Raw genomic sequence first — 24787 nt, forward strand, 5'->3', positions numbered from 1 at the left:
AAAAGAAGATGGAGATCTCTAACTTCAAGCAAGGAGAAGGTGAATCTTTGTATGATGCTTGGGAGCGATTCAATTTGCTTCTTAAGAGATGCCCTAATCATAAGTTCACCGAGAAACAATACCTCCAAATCTTCACTGAGGGGGTAACACCAAACACTAGAATGTTCTTAGATGCTTCCGCGGGAGGTAGTCTCAAGAGCAAAACTGATCATGAAGTCCAGGCTTTGATAGAAAACATGGCTGGAAATGAGTTTCGTGCTGAAGCTAAGAAGAAGGAAAGAGGAGTGTTTGGGGTGAGTGAACAAACTGCTATCCTTGCTAACCAAGCAGCTATGAACAAACAAATCGAGGCTCTAACTAAGGAGTTTCAAGGCTTCACTTTGGCTCACAAGCAACAACAAGTGGCTGCAATCAAATGTGATCTATGTGGTGAAGAACATCCCAATGGTGAATGTGTTCCCGAAGGGTCTAGTGAAGAAGCTAACTACATGGGAGGATATCAAAGGCAAAATCAATATTACACTTCAGGTATCAACAAGCATCCAAATCTCAGTTACTCAAATAACAACGCTTTGAACTCTCAGATGCTTGCTCCTCCACAACAACAACAAAGAAAGCCTTCAGCTCTTGAGGAAACTATGATGAACTTCATGAAGATGACTCAAGGCAACTTTGAAGAGATGAAGAAGAGTCAAGAAGCTGAAAGAAAGAACAATGAAGCTTCTAGGAAGATGCTTGAAACTCAACTGGGGAAATTAGCTAAGCAATTGGCTGAACAAAACAAAGGCAGATTCTCAGGTAACACTAAAGACAACCCTAAGAATGAGTCTTGTAATGCTATTGAATTGAGGAGCAAAAAGGTTTTGACACCTTTAGTTCCAAAAGCTCCAAAGAAGGCGGATGATGCAGTAGTTGAGGAGGAAGAAGATGCTGTAGTAGTTGAAAAGATTAATGAGGGTGTAGTCGAAAAAGAAAATGATCATGGAGTAGTTGAAAACGAAAGGAAGAAAAAAGTAGAGGGAGAAAAAAGTGAGAAGTTAATTGATGAAGATTCAATCTTGAGGAAGTCGAAGAGTCAAATCTTGAAAGATGGAGATAAACCACAAGTTGTTCCATCATATGTGAAGCTTCCATACCCTCACCTTTCCAAGAAGAAAGAAAAGGATGAAGGTCAATTCAAGAAGTTCATGCAACTTTTCTCACAACTTCAGGTGAATATTCCTTTCGGCGAAGCTCTTGATCAAATACCGTTGTATGCTAAGTTCATGAAGGATTTGTTGACTAAAAGAAGGAAGCCTAAGGATGATGAGAACATAGCACTTTCAGAGAATTGTAGTGCTATTCTTCAAAAGAAGCTGCCACCTAAGCTGAAGGATCCTGGAGCTTTCACTATCCATTGTTCAATTGGACCGGTAGACATTGGTAGCTTTATGTGACTTGGGAGCAAGTATTAACTTGATGCCTCTTTCAATGATGAAGAAGCTTAAGTGTGGGGAACCAAAACCAACAAGAATGACCATTACTTTAGCTGATCGGTCAATCTCTTATCCTTTCGGTGTGCTTGAAGATGTGCTAGTCAAGGTTAATGACTTGGTGTTTCCAGCAGATTTTGTGATCTTAGATATGGCTGAAGATGAAGAAATGCCACTCATTCTAGGAAGACCTTTCCTTGCAACTGGTCGTGCTTTGATTGACATTGAGAAAGGAGAGCTAATGTTGAGATTCCATAAGGAGCAAGTCGTGTTTAATATATTTGAGGCCATGAAGCACAAAGATGAAAATCCCAAGTGTTACCGGATTGACATTGTTGAAGAAATAGTTGAAGATGACTCTTGTGAACATCAACCAACACAACCACTTGAACGTGCAATTGTGAATTCTATAGCAAGTTGCGGTGATGATGAAGATCTTGAAGTAAGTGATTGTGTCAAGCAACTAGAAGCAAGCAAGCAAGAGTTGGGACCGGTAAGAATAGAAGAATTAATGGGTAAGTACTCTATGGATGCATCTATTGTGAGTGGAGAAGGAGAGAAAAATCCAGAATTAAAAGAACTCCCTTCTCACTTGAAGTATGTTTTTCTCACTAAAGATGCATCTAAACCAGTAATCATCAGCAATACCTTGACACCTTTGGAAGAAGAAAAATTAATGAGGGTGTTAAGAGACAATCAAGGAGCTTTGTTGTGGAACATTTCTGATTTGAAGGGTATTAGTCCAGCTTATTGCATGCACAAAATACACATGGAGGCTGAATACAAACCGGTGGTTCAACCTCAAAGGAGACTTAACCCAACAATGAAGGAAGTGGTGAAGAAAGAGGTGTTGAAGTTACTAGACGCAGGTATGATCTACCCTATCTCAAATGGCTCATGGGTAAGTCCAGTTCACGTGGTACCCAAGAAAGGAGGAATGACGGTGGTGGCAAATGAAAAAAATGAATTGATACCCACCCGCACCGTCACTGGTTGGAGAATGTGTATAGACTACCGGAGGTTGAACACCGCAACAAGAAAGGACCACTTTACATTACCATTCATGGATCAAATGATTGAGAGATTGGCTGGCCAAGCCTTTTATTACTTCTTGGATGGGTATTCGGGGTATAATCAAATTGCAGTGGCTCCGAAAGATCAAGAAAAGACTGCCTTCACTTGTCCATTTGGAGTGTTTGCTTATCGAAGGATGCCCTTTGGGTTGTGTAATGCGCCGGCGACCTTTCAAAGGTGTATGCTCTCCATCTTCTCTGATATGATAGAGAAGAACATTGAGGTATTTATGGACGACTTTTCTGTTTTTGGTAAGTCTTTTGATCAATGCTTGTTCCATTTAAATGCTGTACTTAAAAGATGCACCGAAACTAACCTTGTTTTGAATTGGGAAAAATGTCATTTTATGGTAACTGAAGGTATAGTTTTGGGGCATAAAATAAGTGCTAAAGGCATTGAGGTGGACCAAGCTAAGATAGAGGTTATAGAGAAACTTCCTCCACCAGTTAATGTTAAAGGAGGGAGGAGTTTCTTGGGGCATGTCGGTTTCTATCGGCGGTTCATAAAAGACTTTTCTAATATTTCCAAACCCCTCTGTAACCTCTTGGTCAAAGAAAACGAGTTTAATTTTGATTCTGAATGTCTAAATGTTTTTTCTTTGATTAAATACAAGTTGGTGACTGCACCAATAATCATTGCACCCGATTGGGATTTACCTTTTGAACTTATGTGTGATGCAAATGATTATGCTGTTGGTGCAGTCCTAGGCCAACGCAAGAACAAATTTTTCCATGCAATTTACTATGCAAGCAAGGTTTTAAATGAAAATCAAGTTAACTATTCCACCACTGAAAAGGAATTGCTTGCCGTAATCTTTGCATTGGAAAAATTTTGTTCTTATCTAATAGGCTCCAAAGTCATTGTTTTTACAGATCATGCAGCTCTTAAATATCTCTTAACAAAAGGGGATTCAAAGCCTCGACTGTTGAGGTGGATCCTATTATTGCAAGAATTTGATCTTGAGATTCGCGACAAGAAGGGAGTCGAGAACGTGGTAGCTGACCACCTCTCAAGCCTGGAGAATGATGAGGTGACAAAGAAGGAGAAGGCCATCAAGGCCGAGTTCCCCGATGAACAGCTGTTTGCTATTGGAGAAAGGCCTTGGTTTGCTGACATGGAAAACTTTAAGGCCGGCAACATAGTTCCTGATGATTTGACCTACCCTCAGAGGAAAAAGTTCTTCAAAGATGCAAACCACTACTTGTGGGATGACCCTTATCTGTTTAAGGTAGGTGCTGACGGTTTGATTAGACGTTGTGTTGCAGGTGAGGAAGCACATAGTATCATGTGGCACTGCCATAGCTCAGCTTATGGAGGCCACCATAGTGGAGAAAGAACAGCTGCAAAAGTTTTGCAAAGTGGATTCTGGTGGCCCACCCTTTTTAAAGATTGCCACGACTTTGTCACAAGATGTGACAGATGCCAAAGGACAAGTAACATATCAAAGAGGAATGAAATGCCCCTAAAAGGAATCATTGAAGTTAAACCATTTGACTGTTGGGGTATTGATTTTATGGGACCATTCCCTTCCTCTTACTCTTATCTCCATATTCTAGTATGTGTAGATTATGTCACAAAGTGGGTTGAAGCGATACCATGTGTTGCTAATGATGCCAAAACTGCTGTCAACTTCCTTCAGAAGAATATTTTCACTAGGTTTGGAACCCCTAGAGTATTGATTAGTGATGGGGGGAAGCATTTTTGCAATAATTTTCTTGAAAATGTGCTCAAAAAGTATAACATTAAGCACAAAGTTGCAACTCCCTATTGTTACACCCTAATTTTGGACCAAAAAATACTAACTCAATTCTTCTTTTGCATTGTAAATCATTTGAACTGTCTCTGATCAATTGCATCTTTCTCTGCGTTTTATTTCAATATTATTTGCAAAATTCATGAAAGGGTATTTTAGTCATTTCCTATGCTAAAATTTCTTTCAATCTTTGAAAAATTGTTTGAGTCTTTTCAACTGGTTTGAATAAGTCCTTTTTCAATTCTATGTCAAAATCCATTTCAAAAATTGCATTTGAAGTCATTTTAAGTCAGTTTAGCCCCTAGGGGCGTTTTAGTCTTTTCATGTGTTAAAGTCTTGTCAAATCTCTTAAAATTGTCTCTGAGTCTATTAATTTGCTTGTATAAGTTCTTGCTTTAGTTCTCTGTTAAAAAATCATTTTTAAAATTGCGTCTGAGTCATTTTGAGTCATTTTAGTCCCCAGGGGCATTTTGGTCATTTCACATAAAATTTCTGACTCATTTTAATCTGCTTTGTTGCTTTTAATCGTCTCGCTTTACGTTAATTTTCAATTTACTTTTTCAATTCAACTTTAGTTTTAATTTTCATTTTGGTCCTCGTACTTTTGTTATTTGCATTTTAATCCATTTTTAAGTTTGTTAAAGTCAAAGTCAAGGTTTGTTACAAGTCAAGTGCCACATGGCATTATTTCATTGGTCCAAGCATTCCCACATCACCTATAAATGGGTCAAAGTCATGGTCAAGGTTCACAATTAATCATTTTCACAAAAATTCCACAAAAAATCATTTTTTAATTATTTTCTCTCCCATTTTTTTCTCATCTTCAACAACCTCTAACAAATCACCCTAACTAACTTTCAACCACCACCCCTAACCACCCTAACCAACTCTCTCCACCCTCCAAACCACCACAACAACCTCCTTCTTTCACCTTCCACTACCAATTTTCAAACTCAATCACCATAACCACCATATCCATTATCAACCTTAGCAAATTCGCACTTTCACCATCAAAATCACAAGATCATCATCATCAAACCATTCATACATTCATATAAACGCCAAATTTTCACCGTGTTCTCGTATTAGCGGCTGCGAAATTGAAACCAAGCGAATCGTGAACAGAAAAAGAACGGCAAAACAGATTCGAACATGAAGCAAGAGGATTCGTGACTCACACGAAATCCAGATCGTGGAACAGAGATTCATCGGAACCGAAGCCTTCAAGTGGCGAACAGCGGCAATTTCCGGTAACGACGAAGCTGCCAAAATCGTGAAACAGAAAGAAAGTGCAAGGACGATTGAGAAAGTGCAAGGGACGATTACGGTGAAGGCTTCCGTCACAATTTGCTCACCTCCGATCTGATTGAGGTAACGTTTCCATACATTCACCGCTCAATCTGATCTTGTGTGATGAGTTGGTATCGTTTCGAGAGCTTATGTGTGAAAGTATCTTTTGATGATTCGTAGATCTAGTGTTATTGAAGTGTGTTTTTGGAAAATTAAGAACAAATTCGAACAGAGGAGAAGAGCAGGAGCGGATTGGTATAAAAAAGTTTCCGAAAAGAATTAAAAATAGCTCCGACGCGGCGGCTCTCCGACCAACCACCGCGTCGGAGCAGCTCCGACTGCCATAGGCTCTTCTTCTCCGATTTGGTCCTGTTTGCAAAGAGGAGTTTGTTTCTTAAACATGTTTTAGAAAATGAATGAAGGAAGAAAATGGGAGCAGCAGCGCTGCTGGTGTTATGCAATGCCTATTGGACCGGTTCGGTTGAACCGACCCGTTCCTGAACCGGTCCAACTTTCCTTGGTCCCATCCTGCAGCCCAAATGCTTTCTTCTTCCAGTATTCTGTTTACACCCCCCTCTTCTGTACGTTTTATTTAATTCCTTGCTAATTGCACCCCTGCATGTTCAAAAAATCCTTTAAAAATTCCTAAAAAATTCCAATGTGTTCTTGATCATTTTCTTGATATTTTTGTGATGTTGTCATGTGTTAAATCTTGATTAAAAATGTGTGGTATTTTCTTGTCGATTGTTTACTATTTTTGTTAAAAATTTGTGAAGTTTTTATATGCTTTTGTGTCTAAAAATTCTTTAAAAATTCTAAAAATTTTCGTACACATTTCTTGATAGTTTTGTGGTATTTTTGTGATGATTTTTGCATATTAAAACTTGGAAAAAATAATGTGATGTTTTTCTCGCTATTTTGTGATTGTTTCGTATTGAAAATTTGTGAAAATTTGCTTGATTCTAGTTCCAATTTCTTGATGAATGTTTGCGACCTATACCATATGATTTTGTGAGGATTTAGCTACTGTTTGTATGTGTTTCTTGCTGCATGTGAATATGTGTAATTAGTTTCTTATTTTACAAGTCATAAAAAATGTTTGTTTGTGAAGATAAAGTGTTAAAGGTGTCTAGGACATATCATGATCTTTAAGTTTGAGTACGAACTTATAATTCTCACATTGTGGCTGCAATGAAACCTATTTGAAAATCGCTATAATGTGAAAATTATAAGGCATGTGCATCTTGAGGTATTATGGTTAATCTCTAGCATATTTTGCTACTTTATCTTTATTAATTTTGCTTTTTGTTTGGTATTTTTTTTGCCTATTCTTTTCTATATTACATCTTGTTCTACTAACCATCCTTCTTCATGTTTCATAAGCATCTCATCTTGCATCTTCATCTCCTTTCTTGCCTTTAAATTTCATGCAAAGACTTAGAATGTAAAAACTTAGGAACTTTTGTACTTTACTTTCATGCAATTTTAATTTCTTGCAAGACCATAGAATGTAATTAGGGCATGGTGTAATAAGAACAATGGACTCCAATAATGTACACCGACACAAGCACCGACACATGCACACACCTCACTTTAGATGTATGCTTAGAATATGCATGTTTAGATGTATGTTTAGGATTGTATGTTTAGATGAATGCTTAGGATTTACACTTAGAAAAATCAATTTTCCAAAAAAAACTTGAATAAATTTCACTCAAATCTTTTTCCTAATAAACTTTGGGATCCAAATTCCCATTGATTTTCCCTTTCTTTTCTTAAATAAAATCTTAATGAATTTTAATCATACTTTGACTTTCTTTTGCAAAATAACTAATTCAACCTCACAATTTCACAATCTTATGCCCTTGAGGCCTCTCTCTCTCATTCTTAAAAATTCCAATTTTCAAACTTAAAATCAACCAACAAAAACAAAAACATTTTTGGAAGAGAACTACGGTGGATTTGATCCCTTAAACGGGTACGTAGGCAAGGAACAAAATTCCTTCAATTCAAATAAAATAAAAAAATCAAACATTCTTCTCCCTCCAATTCTTCACTTAGAAATTCTTACATTTAAATAAACACTTTCAAAATAGCATTTAAAAATGAAGCGCGCGCGTAGAAATTAAAGACAGTTCCTATAGGATACTATAGTCGTTATGGGTGCCTAACACCTTCCCGTAGCGAAAACAACTCCCGGACCTCGATTCTCAAGGGTTTTGCTTATTTTTTCCCTTCCCAAGAAAAAATGAGATATCAAAGGTTAAAAGGTTCAAACGTAATCAATGTTTGACACCCGAAAACCAAGATAAAACACCTATCACCCACAAACTAGTGGTCAAGTAGAGGTTTCAAACCGACAGCTGAAACAAATCCTAGAGAAAACAGTTGCGTCAAATAGGAAAGATTGGTCTAGGAAATTAGATGACGCACTGTGGGCATATAGAACAGCCTTTAAGACTCATCTTGGGTTTTCACCCTATCAGTTAGTATATGGGAAGGCATGTCATCTTCCAGTCGAGCTAGAACATAAAGCTTATTGGGCCATTAAGGCCTTGAATTTTGATCAAGTAGCCGCTGGTAAGAAAAGAATTTTGAAACTTAATGAACTTGAGGAGATGAGGCTTAGAACGTATGAAAATGCGCTCATCTATAAAGCCAGGACAAAAAGGTATCATGACAAAAACTTAGTGCCTAGGGATATTAACTGTGGACAACTAGTTTTGTTGTATAATTCCAGGTTGAAGCTGTTTCCTGGGAAGCTCAAGTCAAAATGGTCTGGACCATTCTTGGTCAAAAGCGTGTCACCATATGGAGCTGTTGAACTAGTGACACCTGAAGGAGATCGAAGTTTCAAGGTGAATCGACAAAGAGTTAAACCATACCTAGGTGGCGACCTACCAAACGAAAGGGTGAGACTCATTCTAAAGGACCTCTAAAGATCCTTAGCAGTCAAGCTAGTGACGATAAAGAAGCGCTGAGTGGGAGGCAACCCACTAGATTTACTTTGTTTTCGATTCATTTTGTTTTTATTTTCCCTTCAATGTCAAAAGTCCGTAAACAACTTATTTCCCTATTGTAATTGCTCCTGCACTTGTTTAATTAATGAATTTGTTTTGTTTCATGTAACCTATTCCAGTTTAGTAACAGTTTATTGATGAAACGGTATTCCAAAAGTTCTAAAGGAGGGGTGACTTGATTCAAAGGCGAAGTGTACGACGTTGCTAGGTAGTCACATACTCCCAGAAATCTCAGCCATAAGGTTCATTGCCAAATTTTTTTTTTCAATTTACTTATATTTAGATTAGTTTTTCATGCAACTACATTTCTAGAACTTGCATTGTTTCTCTATTATTGATTGGTCTTTGTTAATTACACACTGAGGCAAAAGTGCTTGGTCCTGTGAGCCTTTTTGAAGCCTACCCTGTTTTAATTTGTTGAATTTATTCTTTCTTAACCAATTGTGAGCCGGTAGGATTAGAACTTTTTGTTCGGTGACAAACTACATTACAAGCCTAGAGACTTTTAGGACTTGTCCCTTAATATATTTTCTGAGTTAAGGCATTGTAGAATGTTGCTAAAGATTAAGTTTGGGGTTGCTATTGGAATTTGCAACCAACTAAGTTTGGGGTGGGGGTACTAGAGAATAAGAGAATAAAAATGAATGAAATATGAAATTGTCATGCGAAATATACACAAAAATGGTGTATCAAAAAAAAAGAAATTGAATGATGAAAAAGGGACAAAACATTGAAAATCCGAGTAACTTCAAACTCGATTGTCCCTAAATGTTAAAAATATTCTCTAGTACCTTTGCATTGATTGTTATTCCACAAGGTGAATGATTGAAGGATTGAATTTTGTGCTTTAATTTCCGTAGGAATGCCTAACTCAAATTTTGTGTAGCCTACTTATCCAAATATATCCCACCTTTCACCTAAGCCCCGTTATAACCCTAAAGACCTCAAAAGTGTGTAATGATATTGACTTTGATTGATGTTTAGAAACTTTTCAAGCGTATGGTAATATGTAGACCTGCATGTCGACTGGTAGAACCCTATTTCAATTTGATGCGAGGAGTTGTGAATTGGTGGATGCGAACAAGTCAAACTAGCTCATCTTTAGCTAGAAGGAGAATGAACTTTTGGGTACTATCGTTTTGTCAGGTAACTGTTATTTTACTGTCGTTTGTCTTTGTTGCAAGCAAATTCCTTGAGGACAAGGAATGGTTTAACTTTGGGGTTGTGATGACATGCTGTCATTACGTAATTTTTAGGACTTATTGTGACATTTTGATAGAGTTATCATGCAATTTATACTGTTCTGGAGTGCAAAAAGCTGAAATATTGAAGTCTGTTTGAAGGAAATCGCGCCACGCCAATTTCAAGCCGTGCTGCCAATTTCAAGCCGTGCTGCAATTTCAAGCACGCCAATATATAGGCGCGGCGCGATTTTGACGAGTCAGGCCCATGACTTCTATAAATACTGCACTAATCCTGAAGAACAAGGGTGACGATTTTGGAGAGCAAAGTGCGATTTTGAGACATCGGAGACAGCTAGAAGGGCGATTTCTTCAACCTTTTACCAATTCATGTATGTTTTAATTATTTCATTGATTATGCTATTTGTAAACTCGATTATGAGTAGCTAAATATCTTAGAGATTAGATCCGAGATGAATCTTTGTAACCCTAATTGACACATGTTGCTGTGAAACTCTATTTTGTTTATGAATTCAATTCTAGTTTATTCAATTCAATTGATCTTAATGCTTTTTATATCTTGATCACATATAACTTGATTTTGTGAGAACGAATGACCACTGACCATGGCTTTCGACTTAGACCTAATTGAATTGTTCTAATAAACAGGGTTAGTCTAGGAATAGATAATCGTTTATTAGTGATAATAGGTTAACGTTCGGTAAAACCTTCAAGAATTATTAGACCACCTAAGGAATTAGGGGCTGTAGTTTAAGAAGAGGGTCCTAACTCAAGGGATTGATTAGGGCTATTTTGTTAATCATCGTAAATTAGAAGAGGATTCATAACAAATAGGTGCAGTAGACCAATTAGGGGAACTTAGAGGATTCGAAGGATCTGATCTCATCTTTCTCTCATATTTTCTTAATCAAATCTTTATTTTCTGCTACTTGATTTAATTAAAATCAAACCAAATCTTCTGCCTAGTGGCAAACTAAAAATAAACTTTACACATCCTATTTCTATAACGCAATTGAATTATTGAAGTTAAAAACAGTCCTCATGGGTCGATATTTTTACTACTTCGATAGTATTTGGTGCACTTGCCAAACGTCTATCACTTATTCATAAGTTGAGAAATCATAAGAGTGACTACATGCTGATATATGACACGGAGGAGCGTACAAAATCTTGAATGGTTTACACCCTCCACAGACCACAATGTACAAGTGATATTGCGCCGATAGATAAGTGGTTGACCACTCCGGATATGAGTCACATTATTGCTACTTGCTACAATAGAATAGATAAGTGTACAACAAACATTTTACTGTAATTATGATGCAGGAGGTAGCTGTATAGGAGAAGCCGCTTGTGAGCTGTATGATTTTGAAAGAACAAATATTCAAAGAAACAAAGAAACAAAGAAAAAGTGTTATGGGCAAATTTATTCTAGAAATGGAAAACATAGAGATTCTTTCCACTATTTAAAGTTGGGTTTTAAAGTTGTCCCTTTATGTTGAAACTTCTTTTTTATCATTCAAGATCAAGTACTTCTTTTTCAATCCTTGTCTAGAATAAATGCCACCGATTATTGAACAGGTGGTCGGGGGTGGTACAACAATTGAAAACAACCGAACGAGCAAATTATGTGTGGTACATGATATTTAGCATTCCATTGATTTAAATATTGAAATGATGTGTGAAGTTTAGCATTCATCATCATTAGTTTTTTTCATAGAAAATTTTCTAGTTTAATTATTTTCTAGTTTTATTATTGAGATAATACGTTCCAACTCATAAAGTCTTTCACATACATATTACTCATTTGAAGTTGTTGGCTATTGTTCCTTGTTGAGGTCAATATTTATTTAAATGTATATACGTATATATCCTTGTCCTCAAAATTTTGCTAATAAGGTTTTAGCAATGCACTACTTTGGTCTTAAATATAAGTAAAAATAAAAATCAAATAAAATTGATGTATCTCATAAAAAATTTGAGTCAAATACATCAAGTTTTTTTTTTTTTTTATATATATATATATATATATATAATAAGTAAAAATAAAAATCAAATAAAATTGATGTATCTCATAAAAAATTTGAGTCAAATACATCAAGTTTTTTATTTTATTTTATATATATATATATATATATATATATATATATAAGATCGAAGAGAATACCGATTGTAAATATTTGATTAAAAGTTCGAGTCAAATATATCAAATTTGTTTAATTCATTTGTTTATATTTGAAATCCAAGAAAATATTAGTTCAAAAGGCATGTGGTCTTTTTTAATTTGTGCATATGCTTTATCAATGTTATGCCTTATTGAAAATTGAAAAGAAGGCAAAGTTGTACTACTAGCCATAGGACGGTTTATACTGAAAAAGTCACACATATCTTTCTTTCTTTTTAGTACCAGACTTGATTAAGTTTCCAATAGGGCTAATCGAAACCGAAAGGAGGTGGAAATTAGGACTCCTTCTTGATTGGTTTATTTATTTTGATTTTTAAATCATGGGATAGGATACATAAAACAAGGAGCATTAATGGATTAAAATTACGGATTATTAGTTGTTTTAGAGTAACACGTTGTGTTTAATTTTAGAATAAATTATGATGGAATAATTTTAATAGATTAGTTTAAGAAAAATGTTAATAGGTGCTCTGGGTAGTTAAGGAAGTAAAAATATAATTTTTTTTTCATAAAATACAACAACATTTTGACTTTCTTAAAGTTGTACATTCTACTTTTCACCACTTCTCAATGCAAAAATTTTATATTAGTTTTCTTTAACTAGTGTTTCGAGGGCACTAGTTAACATTTTCCTTAGTTTAACTCTACTTTATCTTTTAGTAGCAAGTTATTTAGAAATTTTAGTGGCCATTTTGTAGTTGTTATAGATCATAAGCGTTTGCTTTGCCTCATGTTGTTTTGTGATTCGAGTGAGCTTTTGGTCATTGGATGGATGTGGTCTATTGCAAATTTCATGTACTTTGGAGTTGTATTGAGTTGTCTGATTTTTCGAGGGGCATGTGGTGTCACATTTGCTGTATAAAGTAGTGCATTTTGTCGTTGCACATAATATTAGTACAAAATTTCCGTCTCATTTAATAATGACTAATCTCCGTTAAAAAATATGTAGGGCACACAAAGTATGTTGATAGATGTTTGGCAAGTGCACCAAATACTATCGAAGTAGTAAAAATATCGATCCCACGAGGACTGTTTTTAATCTCAATAATTCAACTACGTTGTATTTTAGGATGTATAAAGGTTATTTTGATTTGCCACTAGGCAGTAGATTGGTTTGATTGCATAAAAGTAATTGCTGAAAATAAATTGGTTTTCAAGAATAAGGGAGAGATGAGTTTAGGTCTTTCGAATCATCGATGTTCCCCTAATTGTTATGTTGCACCTATTCGTATGAATGATCTTCTAATCCCACGATAGTTAACAAAATAGTCCTAATCAATCCCTTGAGTTAGGACCCTCTTCTTAAACTACAGCCCCTAATCCCTTAGGTGGTCTAATAATCTTTGAAGGTTTAAAGCACGTTAACCTAATATCACTAATAAACGATTATCCATTCCTAGACTAACCATGTTTATTAGAACAATTCAATAGGTCTAAGTAGAAAGCTATGGTCAGTAGTCATTCATTCTCACTAAATCATATTTATATTTGATCAGGATATAAAAAGCATTAAGAACAATTGAATTGAATAAAGACTAGAATATCATTCACAATAAATAGAGTTTCACAACATAATATCTCAATTAGGGTTACAACGAATCATCTCAGACCTAACCTCTAATGGATTTAGCTACTGATAATAGTGTTTACAAATAACATAATCATTAGAGGTAATAAAACATACACAAAGTGGTTGGAAGATGAAGAAATTGTCCTCCTGGTCTTCCTTGCAGTTGCAAAATCGCACTTGGCTCTCTAGAATTCGTAACCCTTGTTTTTGGAATAGACTTCAGCATAAATAGGCACACAATATCGCCCAAATCGTGTCACGTTTTAAGTAAATCGTGACACGTTTTCACCTTGTAGAGCAAGAAAACAATTAGGGTTTCTCCAAATCGTGGCACGTTTTACCAATCGTGCCACGTTTTCAAATGTCGAACCAAACCTTTCTGAAGCTTCTCAAATCGTGTCACGTTTCATCCAAATCGTGACACGTTTTCATTCTTTGCCTTTTTCTTCAGTTTTTCTGCTCTTTTGCTGCATAAATCTCCTTGTGAACTCCATTTTTGTGCTAAAATACATCTAAAATTACGTAATGACAAGATGTCATCACAACCCCAAACTTAAACCATTCCTCGTCCTCAAGGAATTTACTTGCAAAGCTGACAATCGACAGTAAAATAACAATTACCTATTCAAGCAGTAGTACCCAAAAAGTTCAACACCTTACTAGCTAAAGATGAGCTAGTGTGACTTGTACGCATCCACCAATTCACAACTCCACGCAAATAATTGAAATAGGGTTCTACCAGTCGACATGCAGGTCTACATATTACCATATGCTTGAAAAGTTTCTAAACATCAATCAAAGTCAATATCATTACACACTTTTGAGGTCTTTAGGGTTATAACGGGGCTTAGGTGAAAGGTGGGATATATTTGGATAAGTAGGCTACACAAAATTTGAGTTAGGCAGTCCTACGGAAGTTAAAGCACAAATTCAATCCTACAATCATTCACCTTATGGAATAACAATCAATGCAAAGGTACTAGAGAATATTTTTAACATTTAGGAACAATCGAGTTTGAAGTTACTCGGATTTTCAATGTTTTGTCCCTTTTTTATCATTTATTTTCAATTTTTTTTCATACACCAATTTTTGAGTGTATTTTTTGCATTTTGCATGACAATTCTTTTTCTTTTTGTTCTCTTATTCTCTAGTACCCCCACCCCAAACTTAATTGGTTGCAAATTCCAATAGCAACCCCAAACTTAATTATTAGCAACATTCTACACTGCCTAACTCAGAAAAAACAATAAGGGACAAGTCCTAAAAGTCTCTAAGCTTGTAAAGTAGTTTGTCACCGAACAAAAAGTTCTAATCCTACCGGCTCAAAGTGGCTAAGAAAAGGATAAAATTTAACAATTAAAATCAGGGTAGGCTTCAAAAGGCTCACAGGACCAAGCACTTTTGCCTCAGTGTGTAATTAACAAAGACCAATCAATAATAGAGAAACAATGCAAGTTCTAGAAATGTAGTTGCATGGAAAACTAATCTAAATATAAGTAAATTGAAAAACAAAATATGGCAATGAACCTTATGGCTGAGATTTCTGGGAGTTGTGACTACCTATCTTTACTGCCGTACACTTCGCCTTTGAAAACCAAGTCACTCCTCCTTTTGAACTTTTGGAATACCGCTTGAACAAACATTTGTTATTAAACTGTAAAAAGTCAACTAAACAAACAAATTCATCAATAATAAACAAGTGCAGGAATAATTACATAAACGGGGGGTTAAACCGAGTTAAACATCACCAAAAGCAAATAAAATTGTTCGAACATAATAGTTAAAATTACAGAACCAAAGTGCTGAAATAAAAACAGAAAAATAAGAAAAGGTGGGCCATCAGTAGCCCACTCAATCCTGCATCTGATCCTCCAGAATCCATGTGCTGGGGTTCTCTTCCTCATAGGTGTCCTCCCCAAAGTGATATCTAGACTGGGCGCCACTAGCCCTCTCCAGCAAAAGTCTGACTCTGAGGTGGTGGTTGTGGCTGATGTGGTGGTGGTGGCTGTGGCTGTCCTGCTGCTGCTGCCTCGGCAACCTGAATGGCATGTAGGCGCTCATGGTAGTCTTTGATGAAGCCATCCATATAAGTATCTGTTATGGGCTTCATCATGGCTGCACTCAAATCATTTGCGAAAAGATCGCACTCTTGCTCCTCACAAAGCCAATTGATAAGGCTTAAGTGAGGAAGCGCCTTCTTAGTACCTGAAGCAAACATGTAAATATTGTTGGCAATTAATTCACCAACATTGATGGGTGTGCCATCAAGAATAGCAGACAGCGTCAATAAGCGGGGCAGCGGAATCTCTGAAGTACAAGAGGTGCCCTCAATAGTTTGCACCACAAAAGATGCCCAAGCTTTAGCATAGGGCTTGAAGTCAGCCCTTAGCAACATGTGTGACCCTCCATGCCACTTAGCTCCCTCCACACAAATCTGCAACAACAACTCCTCCCACCTCTCTCATCATCCCAACCTTTGCACTCCTCCATCCTCCTCTTCACATCACACGCCTCTGGTGGCACTATCTCCAGCAAGTCATTGATCCTCTTCGGGCTGTAATCAATCTCCTTCCCCCTCACATAGGACACATACTTCCTCCCCATGTACCGAGCATTCGAATAAAACTCTATACCCACCGTCTTGTTGGCCTGCTCGAATATCATACTCACAAGGGACTCCCACCCTCTCTCAGTGATAACTTGGTGGAACTCGGGGTTGGAGATGAGTTTGGTGAAATCAAAACCCCTTTCGGGAATAACCCGATAGCCACGGATGTCTTTGAAACAGTCTCGGGCAGCAGTATTATAAAACCGGTGGTTAACAGATGGTGGTGGGGTTGTGTTAGGGCTAGGTTTAATGGGCTGTTTGCGTTTGGGGGCTAACTTGGCCTTTTTGGATGGTTGGGATGTGGCTTGGGACTTGCCTTTGTTCCTTGTTTCCACCATGGTTAGGGTTTGGAGAAAAATGGATATTAGGGTTAGGGTTGGAATGAAGATGATGGATATGTTGGATTTGGGTTGTTTGTGGGTGATTATGAAGGTTGATGGTGATGGTTTGATGATTGGAAGATGAAAAGATGAAGATTTTTGGTAGAAAAGGGTTAGAAAATCGTAGGTTAGGGTTCTGGGAAAATTTTGGCAGAGTTTGGCTACTTTTGGAAGTGAATGGAATGAAAATCGTGTTGGGTTTATTTATAGGCTGGGAAAATCGTGTCACGTTTGGCCAAAAACGTGTCACGATTTGGTTTTGTAACGGTTTAATTTTTGAAACTGCAAAAATCGTGTCACGTTTGGGCGAAACGTGTCACGATTGCTCATTTTTGAAAAATTTCTTGCCCAGAAATCATGTCACGTTTTGGCCAACGTGTCACGATTTCCAATTGTCGAATTGCAGCAGTTTGAGACTTAGAAAAAATTTTAGGTGCCAAAAATCGTGTCACGATTTAAGTATCGTGACACGTTTTTGAAAATGTCGAATGGGCACCTTTTAACTTAGAAAAATTTCTGAGAGGAGCTTCAGAGGGAGGCAAATCGTGTCACGTTTTGCCTTAAATGTGTCACGATTTGCACAGTACAGGTCATGAAAGTTTTCGTTCCTCTGTCTGTTTCAGCTAAAATCTTTTTGTGTTTTTGAATACTTGAAAGCAATAAAAAAGAAATAAGAAATACTACCTGAAATTTAAATGTGGGTTGCCTCCCACCAAGCGCTTCTTTACCGTCACTAGCTTGACTTCTGATGACCCCTAAGGATTATTTAAAATAAGTCCTACCCTTGCTTTCGGTAGGTCGCTCTTGTTGTTTACCAGGCTTTCTCAGCTCCATTGCCTCATCAGTAGAAGTGTTCCTTACCAACCTCTTGTCATAATACCTCCTAGCTCTCTCTATTGTGTCCGAGAAGATGGAAAGCATACACCATTGATAGGTCGCAGGCCCATTACGCATTCCAAAGGGCATTTTTCTGTAAGCGAATATACCACACTGACCATTGGAAGTAGACTTTTCTTTTCCTTTATTCAAAGTTCCCGATCCCCGATACTTGTCATCCAGGATGTCTTCAGGTGGTGGCGGTTGCACCTGTTCTTTACTTGCTTCAAGGGACTTGACACAATCATTCACCTCAAGATCTTCATCAGGCTCACAACTCTCTATAGAATTTACAATTGCTCTTTCAAGAGGTTGTGATGGTTGAGGTTCACGAGAGCTGTCTTCTACTATTTCTTCAACAACATCAACTCGGTAACACTTGGGGTTTTCCTCTCGATGTTTCATTGCTTCAAAGATATTGAACACCACTTGCTCATTATGGAACCTCAGCATAAGCTCTCCCATCTCAACATCAATTAAGGCACGACCCGTTGCAAGGAAGGGTCTTCCTAAAATAAGTGGCATATCTTCATCTTCAGCCATGTCTAAGATCACAAAGTCTGCTGGAAATACAAGATCATTCACCTTTACTAGCACATCTTCAAGCACACCAAAAGGATAAGAGATTGACCGATCAGCTAAAGTAATGGTCATTCGTGTTGGTTTTGGCTCACCACATCCAAGCTTCTTCATCATTGAAAGGGGCATCAAGTTGATACTTGCCCCTAAATCACATAAAGCTCTTCCGACGTTTACCGGTCCAATAGAACAAGGGATAGTAAAAGCACCAGGATCCTTTAGCTTAGGTGGTAACTTCTTTTGAAGAATGGCGCTACATTTCTCGGAAAGAGAAATGTTTTCATCATCTTTAGGCTTTCTTCTTACCGTTAGCAAATCTTTCATGAATTTGGCATACAAAGGCATTTGATCAAGAGCTTCACTGAAAGGAATATTCACCTGAAGTTGTGAGATAAGTTTCATGAACTTCTTGAATTGTCATTCCTCCTTTTTTTTCTTCTTCTCTAGATGAGGGTAAGGAAGCTTCACATATGATGGAATAATTTGTGGCTTGTCTCCGTCTTTCAAGATTTGACTCTTTGACTTCCTCAAGATTGAGTCTTCATCTATCAATTTCTCACTTTTATCTCCCTCTATTTTGTTCTTCTTTTCATTTTCAACTACTCCTTGATCATTCTCCTTTTCAACTACACCATTTTCAATTTCTTTTTCAACTTCACCATCTTTTTCCACCTCCACCACTACTTCATCAACTTTCTTTGGAGCTTTTGAAACTAAAGGTGTCAAAACCTTTTTGCTCCTCAATTCAATAGCATTGCAAGACTCATTCTTAGGGTTATCTTTAGTATTACCTGAGAATCCGCCTTTGTTTTGTTCAGCCAATTGCTTAGCTAATTGCCCAAGTTGAGTTTCAAGCATCTTCCTGGAGGCTTCATTGTTCTTTCTCTCGGCCTCTTGACTCTTCTTCATCTCCTCAAAGTTGCCTTGATTCATCTTCATAAAGTTTATCATAGTTTCCTCAAGAGCTGAAGGCTTTCTTTGTTGTTGTGGAGGAGCAAGCAATTGAGAGTTCAAAGCATTGTTATTTGAGTAGCTCAAGTTGGGATGCTTGTTGATACCTGAATTATAGTACTGATTTTGTCTTTGGTAGCCCCCCATGTAGTTTGCTTCCTCACTAGATCCTTCGGGAACACATTCACCATTTGGATGTTCTTCACCACATAAGTCACACTTGATTGCAGCCACTTGTTGTTGCTTATGAGCCAAAGTGAAGCCTTGAAACTCCTTAGTTAGAGCCTCGATTTGTTTTTTCATAGCTGCTTGGTTAGCAAGGATAGCAGTTTGTTCACTCACCCCAAATACTCCTCTTTCTTTCTTTTTCGCTTCAGCACGATACTCATTGCCAGCCATGTTTTCTATTAGAGCTTGGACTTCATGATCAGTTTTGCTCTTGAGACTACCTGCCGCGGAAGCATCTAAGAACATTCTAGTGTTTGGTGTCACCCCCTCAGTGAAGATTTGGAGGTATTGTTTCTCGGTGAACTCATGATTAGGGCATCTCTTAAGAAGCAAGTTGAATCGCTCGCAAGCATCATATAGCGACTCATTCTCCCCTTGCTTGAAGTTAGAGATCTCCATCTTCTTTTCCCAATACTTATACATAGGGAAATATTTCTCGAGGAACTTAAGCTCTAGCTCCTCCCAAGTTTGAACAGTCTCATTGGGTATTGTTAACAACCAATCCTTCGCTCTTCCCGTCAAGGTGAAAGGAAACAGCCTTAGTTTCATCTGTGCATCGGTCACAGTGGCTGGTTGTACACAAAACTCACATGTTTCAGCAAAGCGGCTTAAGTGTTCATGTGGGCTCATGGCTTCGGTGCCATTGAATTGCTTGTCCCTCAAACCGTTGAGGACAATTGTCTTGATGTCGAAAGTAACAGGGTTAGCTGGTTGAAAAGTATGGGTCAGTTGACCGCAATGAGTTGCTAACCCGTAATCTCCTAGCTTAGGTCTTGGTGGTACAACTCCTTCGCCTTCCATAGTTTCAGATTTAGGAGAAGCAGATGTTTCAGATTCAGTTGAGAGTGGCTCCGGTATTTGTTCACGAACACCCGGTGGAACGGACTGAGCTAACCTTTGCGACCGGACAGCTTTCCGAAGTGCTCTAGCAGTTCTTTCAATTTCCGGATCGTACTCTAAGTCGTCAGAGCTCTGTTTACCTCGCATAAACAGCAAAATACCTTAGTAGCGCTGCACGATAAAGAGTAATCAAATGAATACTGAAACCGAAAAATAAAAATTAAAGACAGAAAATTAAATTGCAGAAACCCTAAATTATAACGTAGTTGCCTTGTTGAAATAAATCAACAGTCCCCGGCAACGGCGCCAAAAACTTGATAGATGTTTGGCAAGTGCACCAAATACTATCGAAGTAGTAAAAATATCGATCCCACGAGGACTGTTTTTAATCTCAATAATTCAACTACGTTGTATTTTAGGATGTATAAAGGTTATTTTGATTTGCCACTAGGTAGTAGATTGGTTTGATTGCATAAAAATAATTGCTGAAAATAAATTGGTTTTCAAGAATAAGGGAGAGATGAGTTTAGGTCTTTCGAATCATCGATGTTCCCCTAATTGTTATGTTGCACCTATTCGTATGAATGATCTTCTAATCCCACGATAGTTAACAAAATAGTCCTAATCAATCCCTTGAGTTAGGACCCTCTTCTTAAACTACATCCCCTAATCCCTTAGGTGGTCTAATAATCTTTGAAGGTTTAAAGCACGTTAACCTAATATCACTAATAAACGATTATCCATTCCTAGACTAACCATGTTTATTAGAACAATTCAATAGGTCTAAGTAGAAAGCTATGGTCAGTAGTCATTTATTCTCACTAAATCATATTTATATTTGATCAGGATATAAAAAGCATTAAGAACAATTGAATTGAATAAAGACTAGAATATCATTCACAATAAATAGAGTTTCACAACATAATATCTCAATTAGGGTTACAACGAATCATCTCAGACCTAACCTCTAATGGATTTAGCTACTCATAATAGTGTTTACAAATAACATAATCATTAGAGGTAATAAAACATACACAAAGTGGTTGGAAGATGAAGAAATCGTCCTCCTGGTCTTCCTTGCAGTTGCAAAATCGCACTTGGCTCTCTAGAATTCGTAACCCTTGTTTTTGGAATAGACTTCAGCATAAATAGGCACAGAATATCGCCCAAATCGTGTCACGTTTTAAGTAAATCGTGACACGTTTTCACCTTGTAGAGCAAGAAAACAATTAGGGTTTCTCCAAATCGTGGCACATTTTACCAATCGTGCCACGTTTTCAAATGTCGAACCAAACCTTTCTGAAGCTTCTCAAATCGTGTCACGTTTCATCCAAATCGTGACACGTTTTCATTCTTTGTTTTTTCTTCAGTTTTTCTGCTCTTTTGCTGCATAAGTCTCATTGTGAACTCCATTTTTGTGCTAAAATACATCTAAAATTACGTAATGACAAGATGTCATCATATGTCATCTCATTTCATCAATTATTTTATACGTGAATCGAACCCTGATCACTCATTTAAAAGGTTCAAATTCCTTAACACAAAGTAGTGCATCCTTTAACTCTTCTTAATTTTCCGCATTCAATTAATGTTGTTTTGTTTGGTGGTGACATTCAATGTTGTTTAAACACAACCCATCCATTTCACTTATATATTCCACTTCTTTCATCTCAAACTTGTAACCTTGCACGCTCATTCCCTTACTCACAAACAAAACCTTAAATTGTTTTTTCTTCATTTCTTTTTCTCAATTATTTCTCATCCATCTCTTTCAAGTCTATCACAACTTCATCTATCATTTATCTCCCTCTCACCAATCTTACAAATATATTCCCTTGTGATATATGCCACAATGTGAGAGACTCACATGGTCAAGTTATTTTGCTTCAACCTTTTATCTCAAGTATGGAGGAGCCTCACGACAAGGAGAACACAACACCGTTGGAGGCAAGGTATGCAATGGCCGTCAAGGCTGCAACCTTGGGCATGGGTGGAATCGGTAAACAGGTAGTGAATCTATTTCTGCATTTTGTTCATCACTTGCTCTTGCTTTCTCTTCTTAACTTGCTATATGTTTTTCTCTTCTCTTTATTGCATACATTTCTAAATTAATACCTTCTTAACCAAACACATATAATAGAGGATCTTTTAGACATGTGCTCTTAATATAGCAATTTTAGAAAAAATAAAACGAGGCATTATTACATTAGGAATAAATACAGGAAAGACTTGATCAAAAAACTTAATTTGCATTCTTTACGCCAATAGAATTGATGTTCCACCTTTATAATTGTGTCCATCGGCAATCAAATGTGAACCTTTACAATAAACATATTTATATATCACATTTAGTTAATACACTTCAATTATTGTGCAAAGCGTAATTATAATACTAACTTTTGAAGGTCTTCAGCATATGCTAAGTTTCATCTTCTATAATCAACAATACGTCTTCTTCACCGTTCCAAATGTCAAAAAAGAAGAAGTAAGAACAACAAGAATAATAAACATCTCACTAGCTGTTGGATGTAACAATTTTGCTTCTCTTAAGTCAAATGGGACAACAATTGGTGGTTGTACATCAGTTTGTGAGGACAACTACAACAATTTCGATTTGCCTAGGGACGGTTGTGAGGGAAGATATTGTTGTGAGACTTCAGTGCTTTTGCATCTTTCAGAGTTTAATGCAAGATTACAAGGTATAAGGAAAAACAATAGTGTTAAGTGTAGCTACGCATTGATGAGTTGAAGATCGTATGGAATATGTTGAACAATTCGACATTTCAACTTCCTCCAAATTGTTACGAGTCTAATGTTACATCTTTAAGTAACAAAATCACAGGTTGTCGATGTCGTTGCTCTCAAGGTTACACCAGCAATGCCTATGTTATTGGAGGCTGCACAGGTGGAGAAGAAGTATGTTACTACTTATTATGATGGTTCTCATACAGTGAAGAGGGTATGTGATGAAGCAGCAATCACAAAGTCTGTCCTTATTTTAGGCTCTTTTTCTTATTTTAAAGATACGATTCAGGATATATTTTTGATTTTTCAGAGCGATAAATAAAAGTTTAGAATGAGACTTATTCTCACAATATATATGTCATATAGATTCCACAAATCCAAACATTGTATCTCATATATTTCCACAAATACAAACACAAAGAAAACCTATTAATCACGAATTGAGAATACAACTTATAAAATAAGAAAATAAACTTATCATAATATGGAAGTGATTACTGATTACCAAAATTGATTAAAATAATAATCAATGTTTTTATTTTTCAAAAGTCGTAAGGAGAGTGAGTAAATATTATTTGAAATGGAAAAATTATCAATTGCAACAACATATACGCCTTGGAAGATTGCCAAAACACCCGCCACCACCAAATCCCATTTTTAAGCATTTATCAATACACTTGTCTATGAAACATGATGGTGCTACGTCGCAAGACTCAAATGGAGGTAACTGATTGATTGCTCTTCCTACAATCAATAGAATGTTGTTAAAAATTCCGTGCACATCAAATTTTGAATTCATAAAGGTATGAAATAAAATGACTATTTTTTTTAATTGTCGGTAAAATAAAATGCAACATTTTTTTCTTCAATGTTAGAACAAAAGCCCAAAAGTTGGAATCTAAAAAAAGAAAAAAAAAAAAAAACATAAACACATAATTGCTAAAACTTTAACAAAGTTTCAACAATATATTTTAAGATGTTATTATCTATTCACATTTAACCAAAACAAAACATTAGTGGCGTTTTGCAGGTAATCTTAATTTTAAAATATAAAACAAAATTATTCAGATAAATATTTTTGAAAAGAGATTATGTCTCTAAGATTCCCGTTGTGATAGAAATTTCATTAGTGGCGTTTTGCAGGTAATCTTAATTTTAAAATATAAAACAAAATTATTCAGATAAATATTTTTGAAAAGAGATTATGTCTCTAAGATTCCCGTTTTTTTGCACAAACTAAAATGAGATATATTAATAGCACCGGCAATACACCCTGTACAAGACGTACAAAGAGTGAATTACCAGTAAATATTTACAGGTACAAAGTGCCAGAATACAAAAACCTCCCGTTGTGTCTCTAAGATTATGTCTCTAAGATTCCCGTTGTGATAGAAATTTTCTTTAAAACATTATCCAATATTGCTTCTTTTATGTACTGATTGTCTAATATTACTTCAAAATTTATACATGTCAAACGCATTGTGCATTTTTTTTTTTATGAAACATATATTCTCAATATTTGAACGTAATTTTCATTTCAATCCCCTTTTGTACAAATAATTACATTATAAATTATCTATAAAAATACATGGAAAAATAGGCATAGAATAAAAATGTTACCTGTACACAACACAAAAGCAATGCAAAGAATTGCACTGAAAAATTGCACGCGGTTGATACCAATTGCCATGTTATGTTCAATTCTTTTTGATCAAATGTTATGTTCAAATTTCTTACCTGAATGAACAAACAATGCCTACAAGAAGCTATTTATTAAGTTTTCTAAGTATGACTATAATAATTTTGTTTGACTGCAATAAATTTAATTCCCTCAAAAAGAGAAAATTTGTTTGACTGCAATAAATTAAAATTAGATTACCTGAATCACTGTATCAATTTTGTTTGCCCGTAAATTTGTTTGACTAGTTTTTTTCTCATGAAATTAATTAATCTTCGTATGGTTAGACTTTCTTATACAATAAAAAAATACTAGGTTACCAATAATGGTATCAT

At 36.3% G+C, this 24787-nt stretch overlaps 1 protein-coding gene, 1 long non-coding RNA gene, 1 other non-coding gene and 1 pseudogene across 4 annotated transcripts in view; 1 reads left to right on the plus strand and 3 right to left on the minus strand.

The window, feature by feature from the left end:
- LOC146949630 (small nucleolar RNA R71) lies at nucleotides 1–106 on the minus strand. Its single transcript, XR_015029531.1, has one exon. It is a non-coding gene; the product is annotated as a small nucleolar RNA R71 (small nucleolar RNA).
- A 15403-nt stretch (nucleotides 107–15509) lies between these two features.
- On the minus strand, nucleotides 15510–19990 carry LOC146949631 (uncharacterized; annotated as a pseudogene).
- Nucleotides 19991–21639: 1649 nt separating this feature from the next.
- LOC146949632 (uncharacterized) overlaps nucleotides 21640–24787 on the plus strand; it is a 53665-nt gene continuing 50517 nt past the window's right edge. The window contains exons 1-2 of one of the 2 annotated variants that reach the window (XR_015027349.1): nucleotides 21640–22036; nucleotides 22435–23124. Coding sequence is in view for 1 of the 2 variants with exons in the window: in XM_085745574.1 (XP_085601700.1) it covers nucleotides 21935–22036 (102 nt within the window). In the remaining variant the exon portion in view is untranslated. Of the gene's footprint in view, nucleotides 22037–22434; nucleotides 23125–24787 lie in introns of those variants that run through there. The other variant, XM_085745574.1, reaches the window with a different exon arrangement.
- On the minus strand, nucleotides 23285–24503 carry LOC146949633 (uncharacterized). Its single transcript, XR_015027350.1, has 2 exons — nucleotides 24395–24503; nucleotides 23285–23518 (listed from the first exon to the last, which is right to left on the minus strand). It is a non-coding gene; the product is annotated as an uncharacterized LOC146949633 (long non-coding RNA).

The sequence above is a fragment of the Medicago sativa genome, chromosome 2, assembly GCF_051527215.1.
Source record: "Medicago sativa cultivar Bolivia chromosome 2, Bolivia_mono, whole genome shotgun sequence".
In the NCBI taxonomy this organism is placed as follows: domain Eukaryota; kingdom Viridiplantae; phylum Streptophyta; class Magnoliopsida; order Fabales; family Fabaceae; genus Medicago; species Medicago sativa.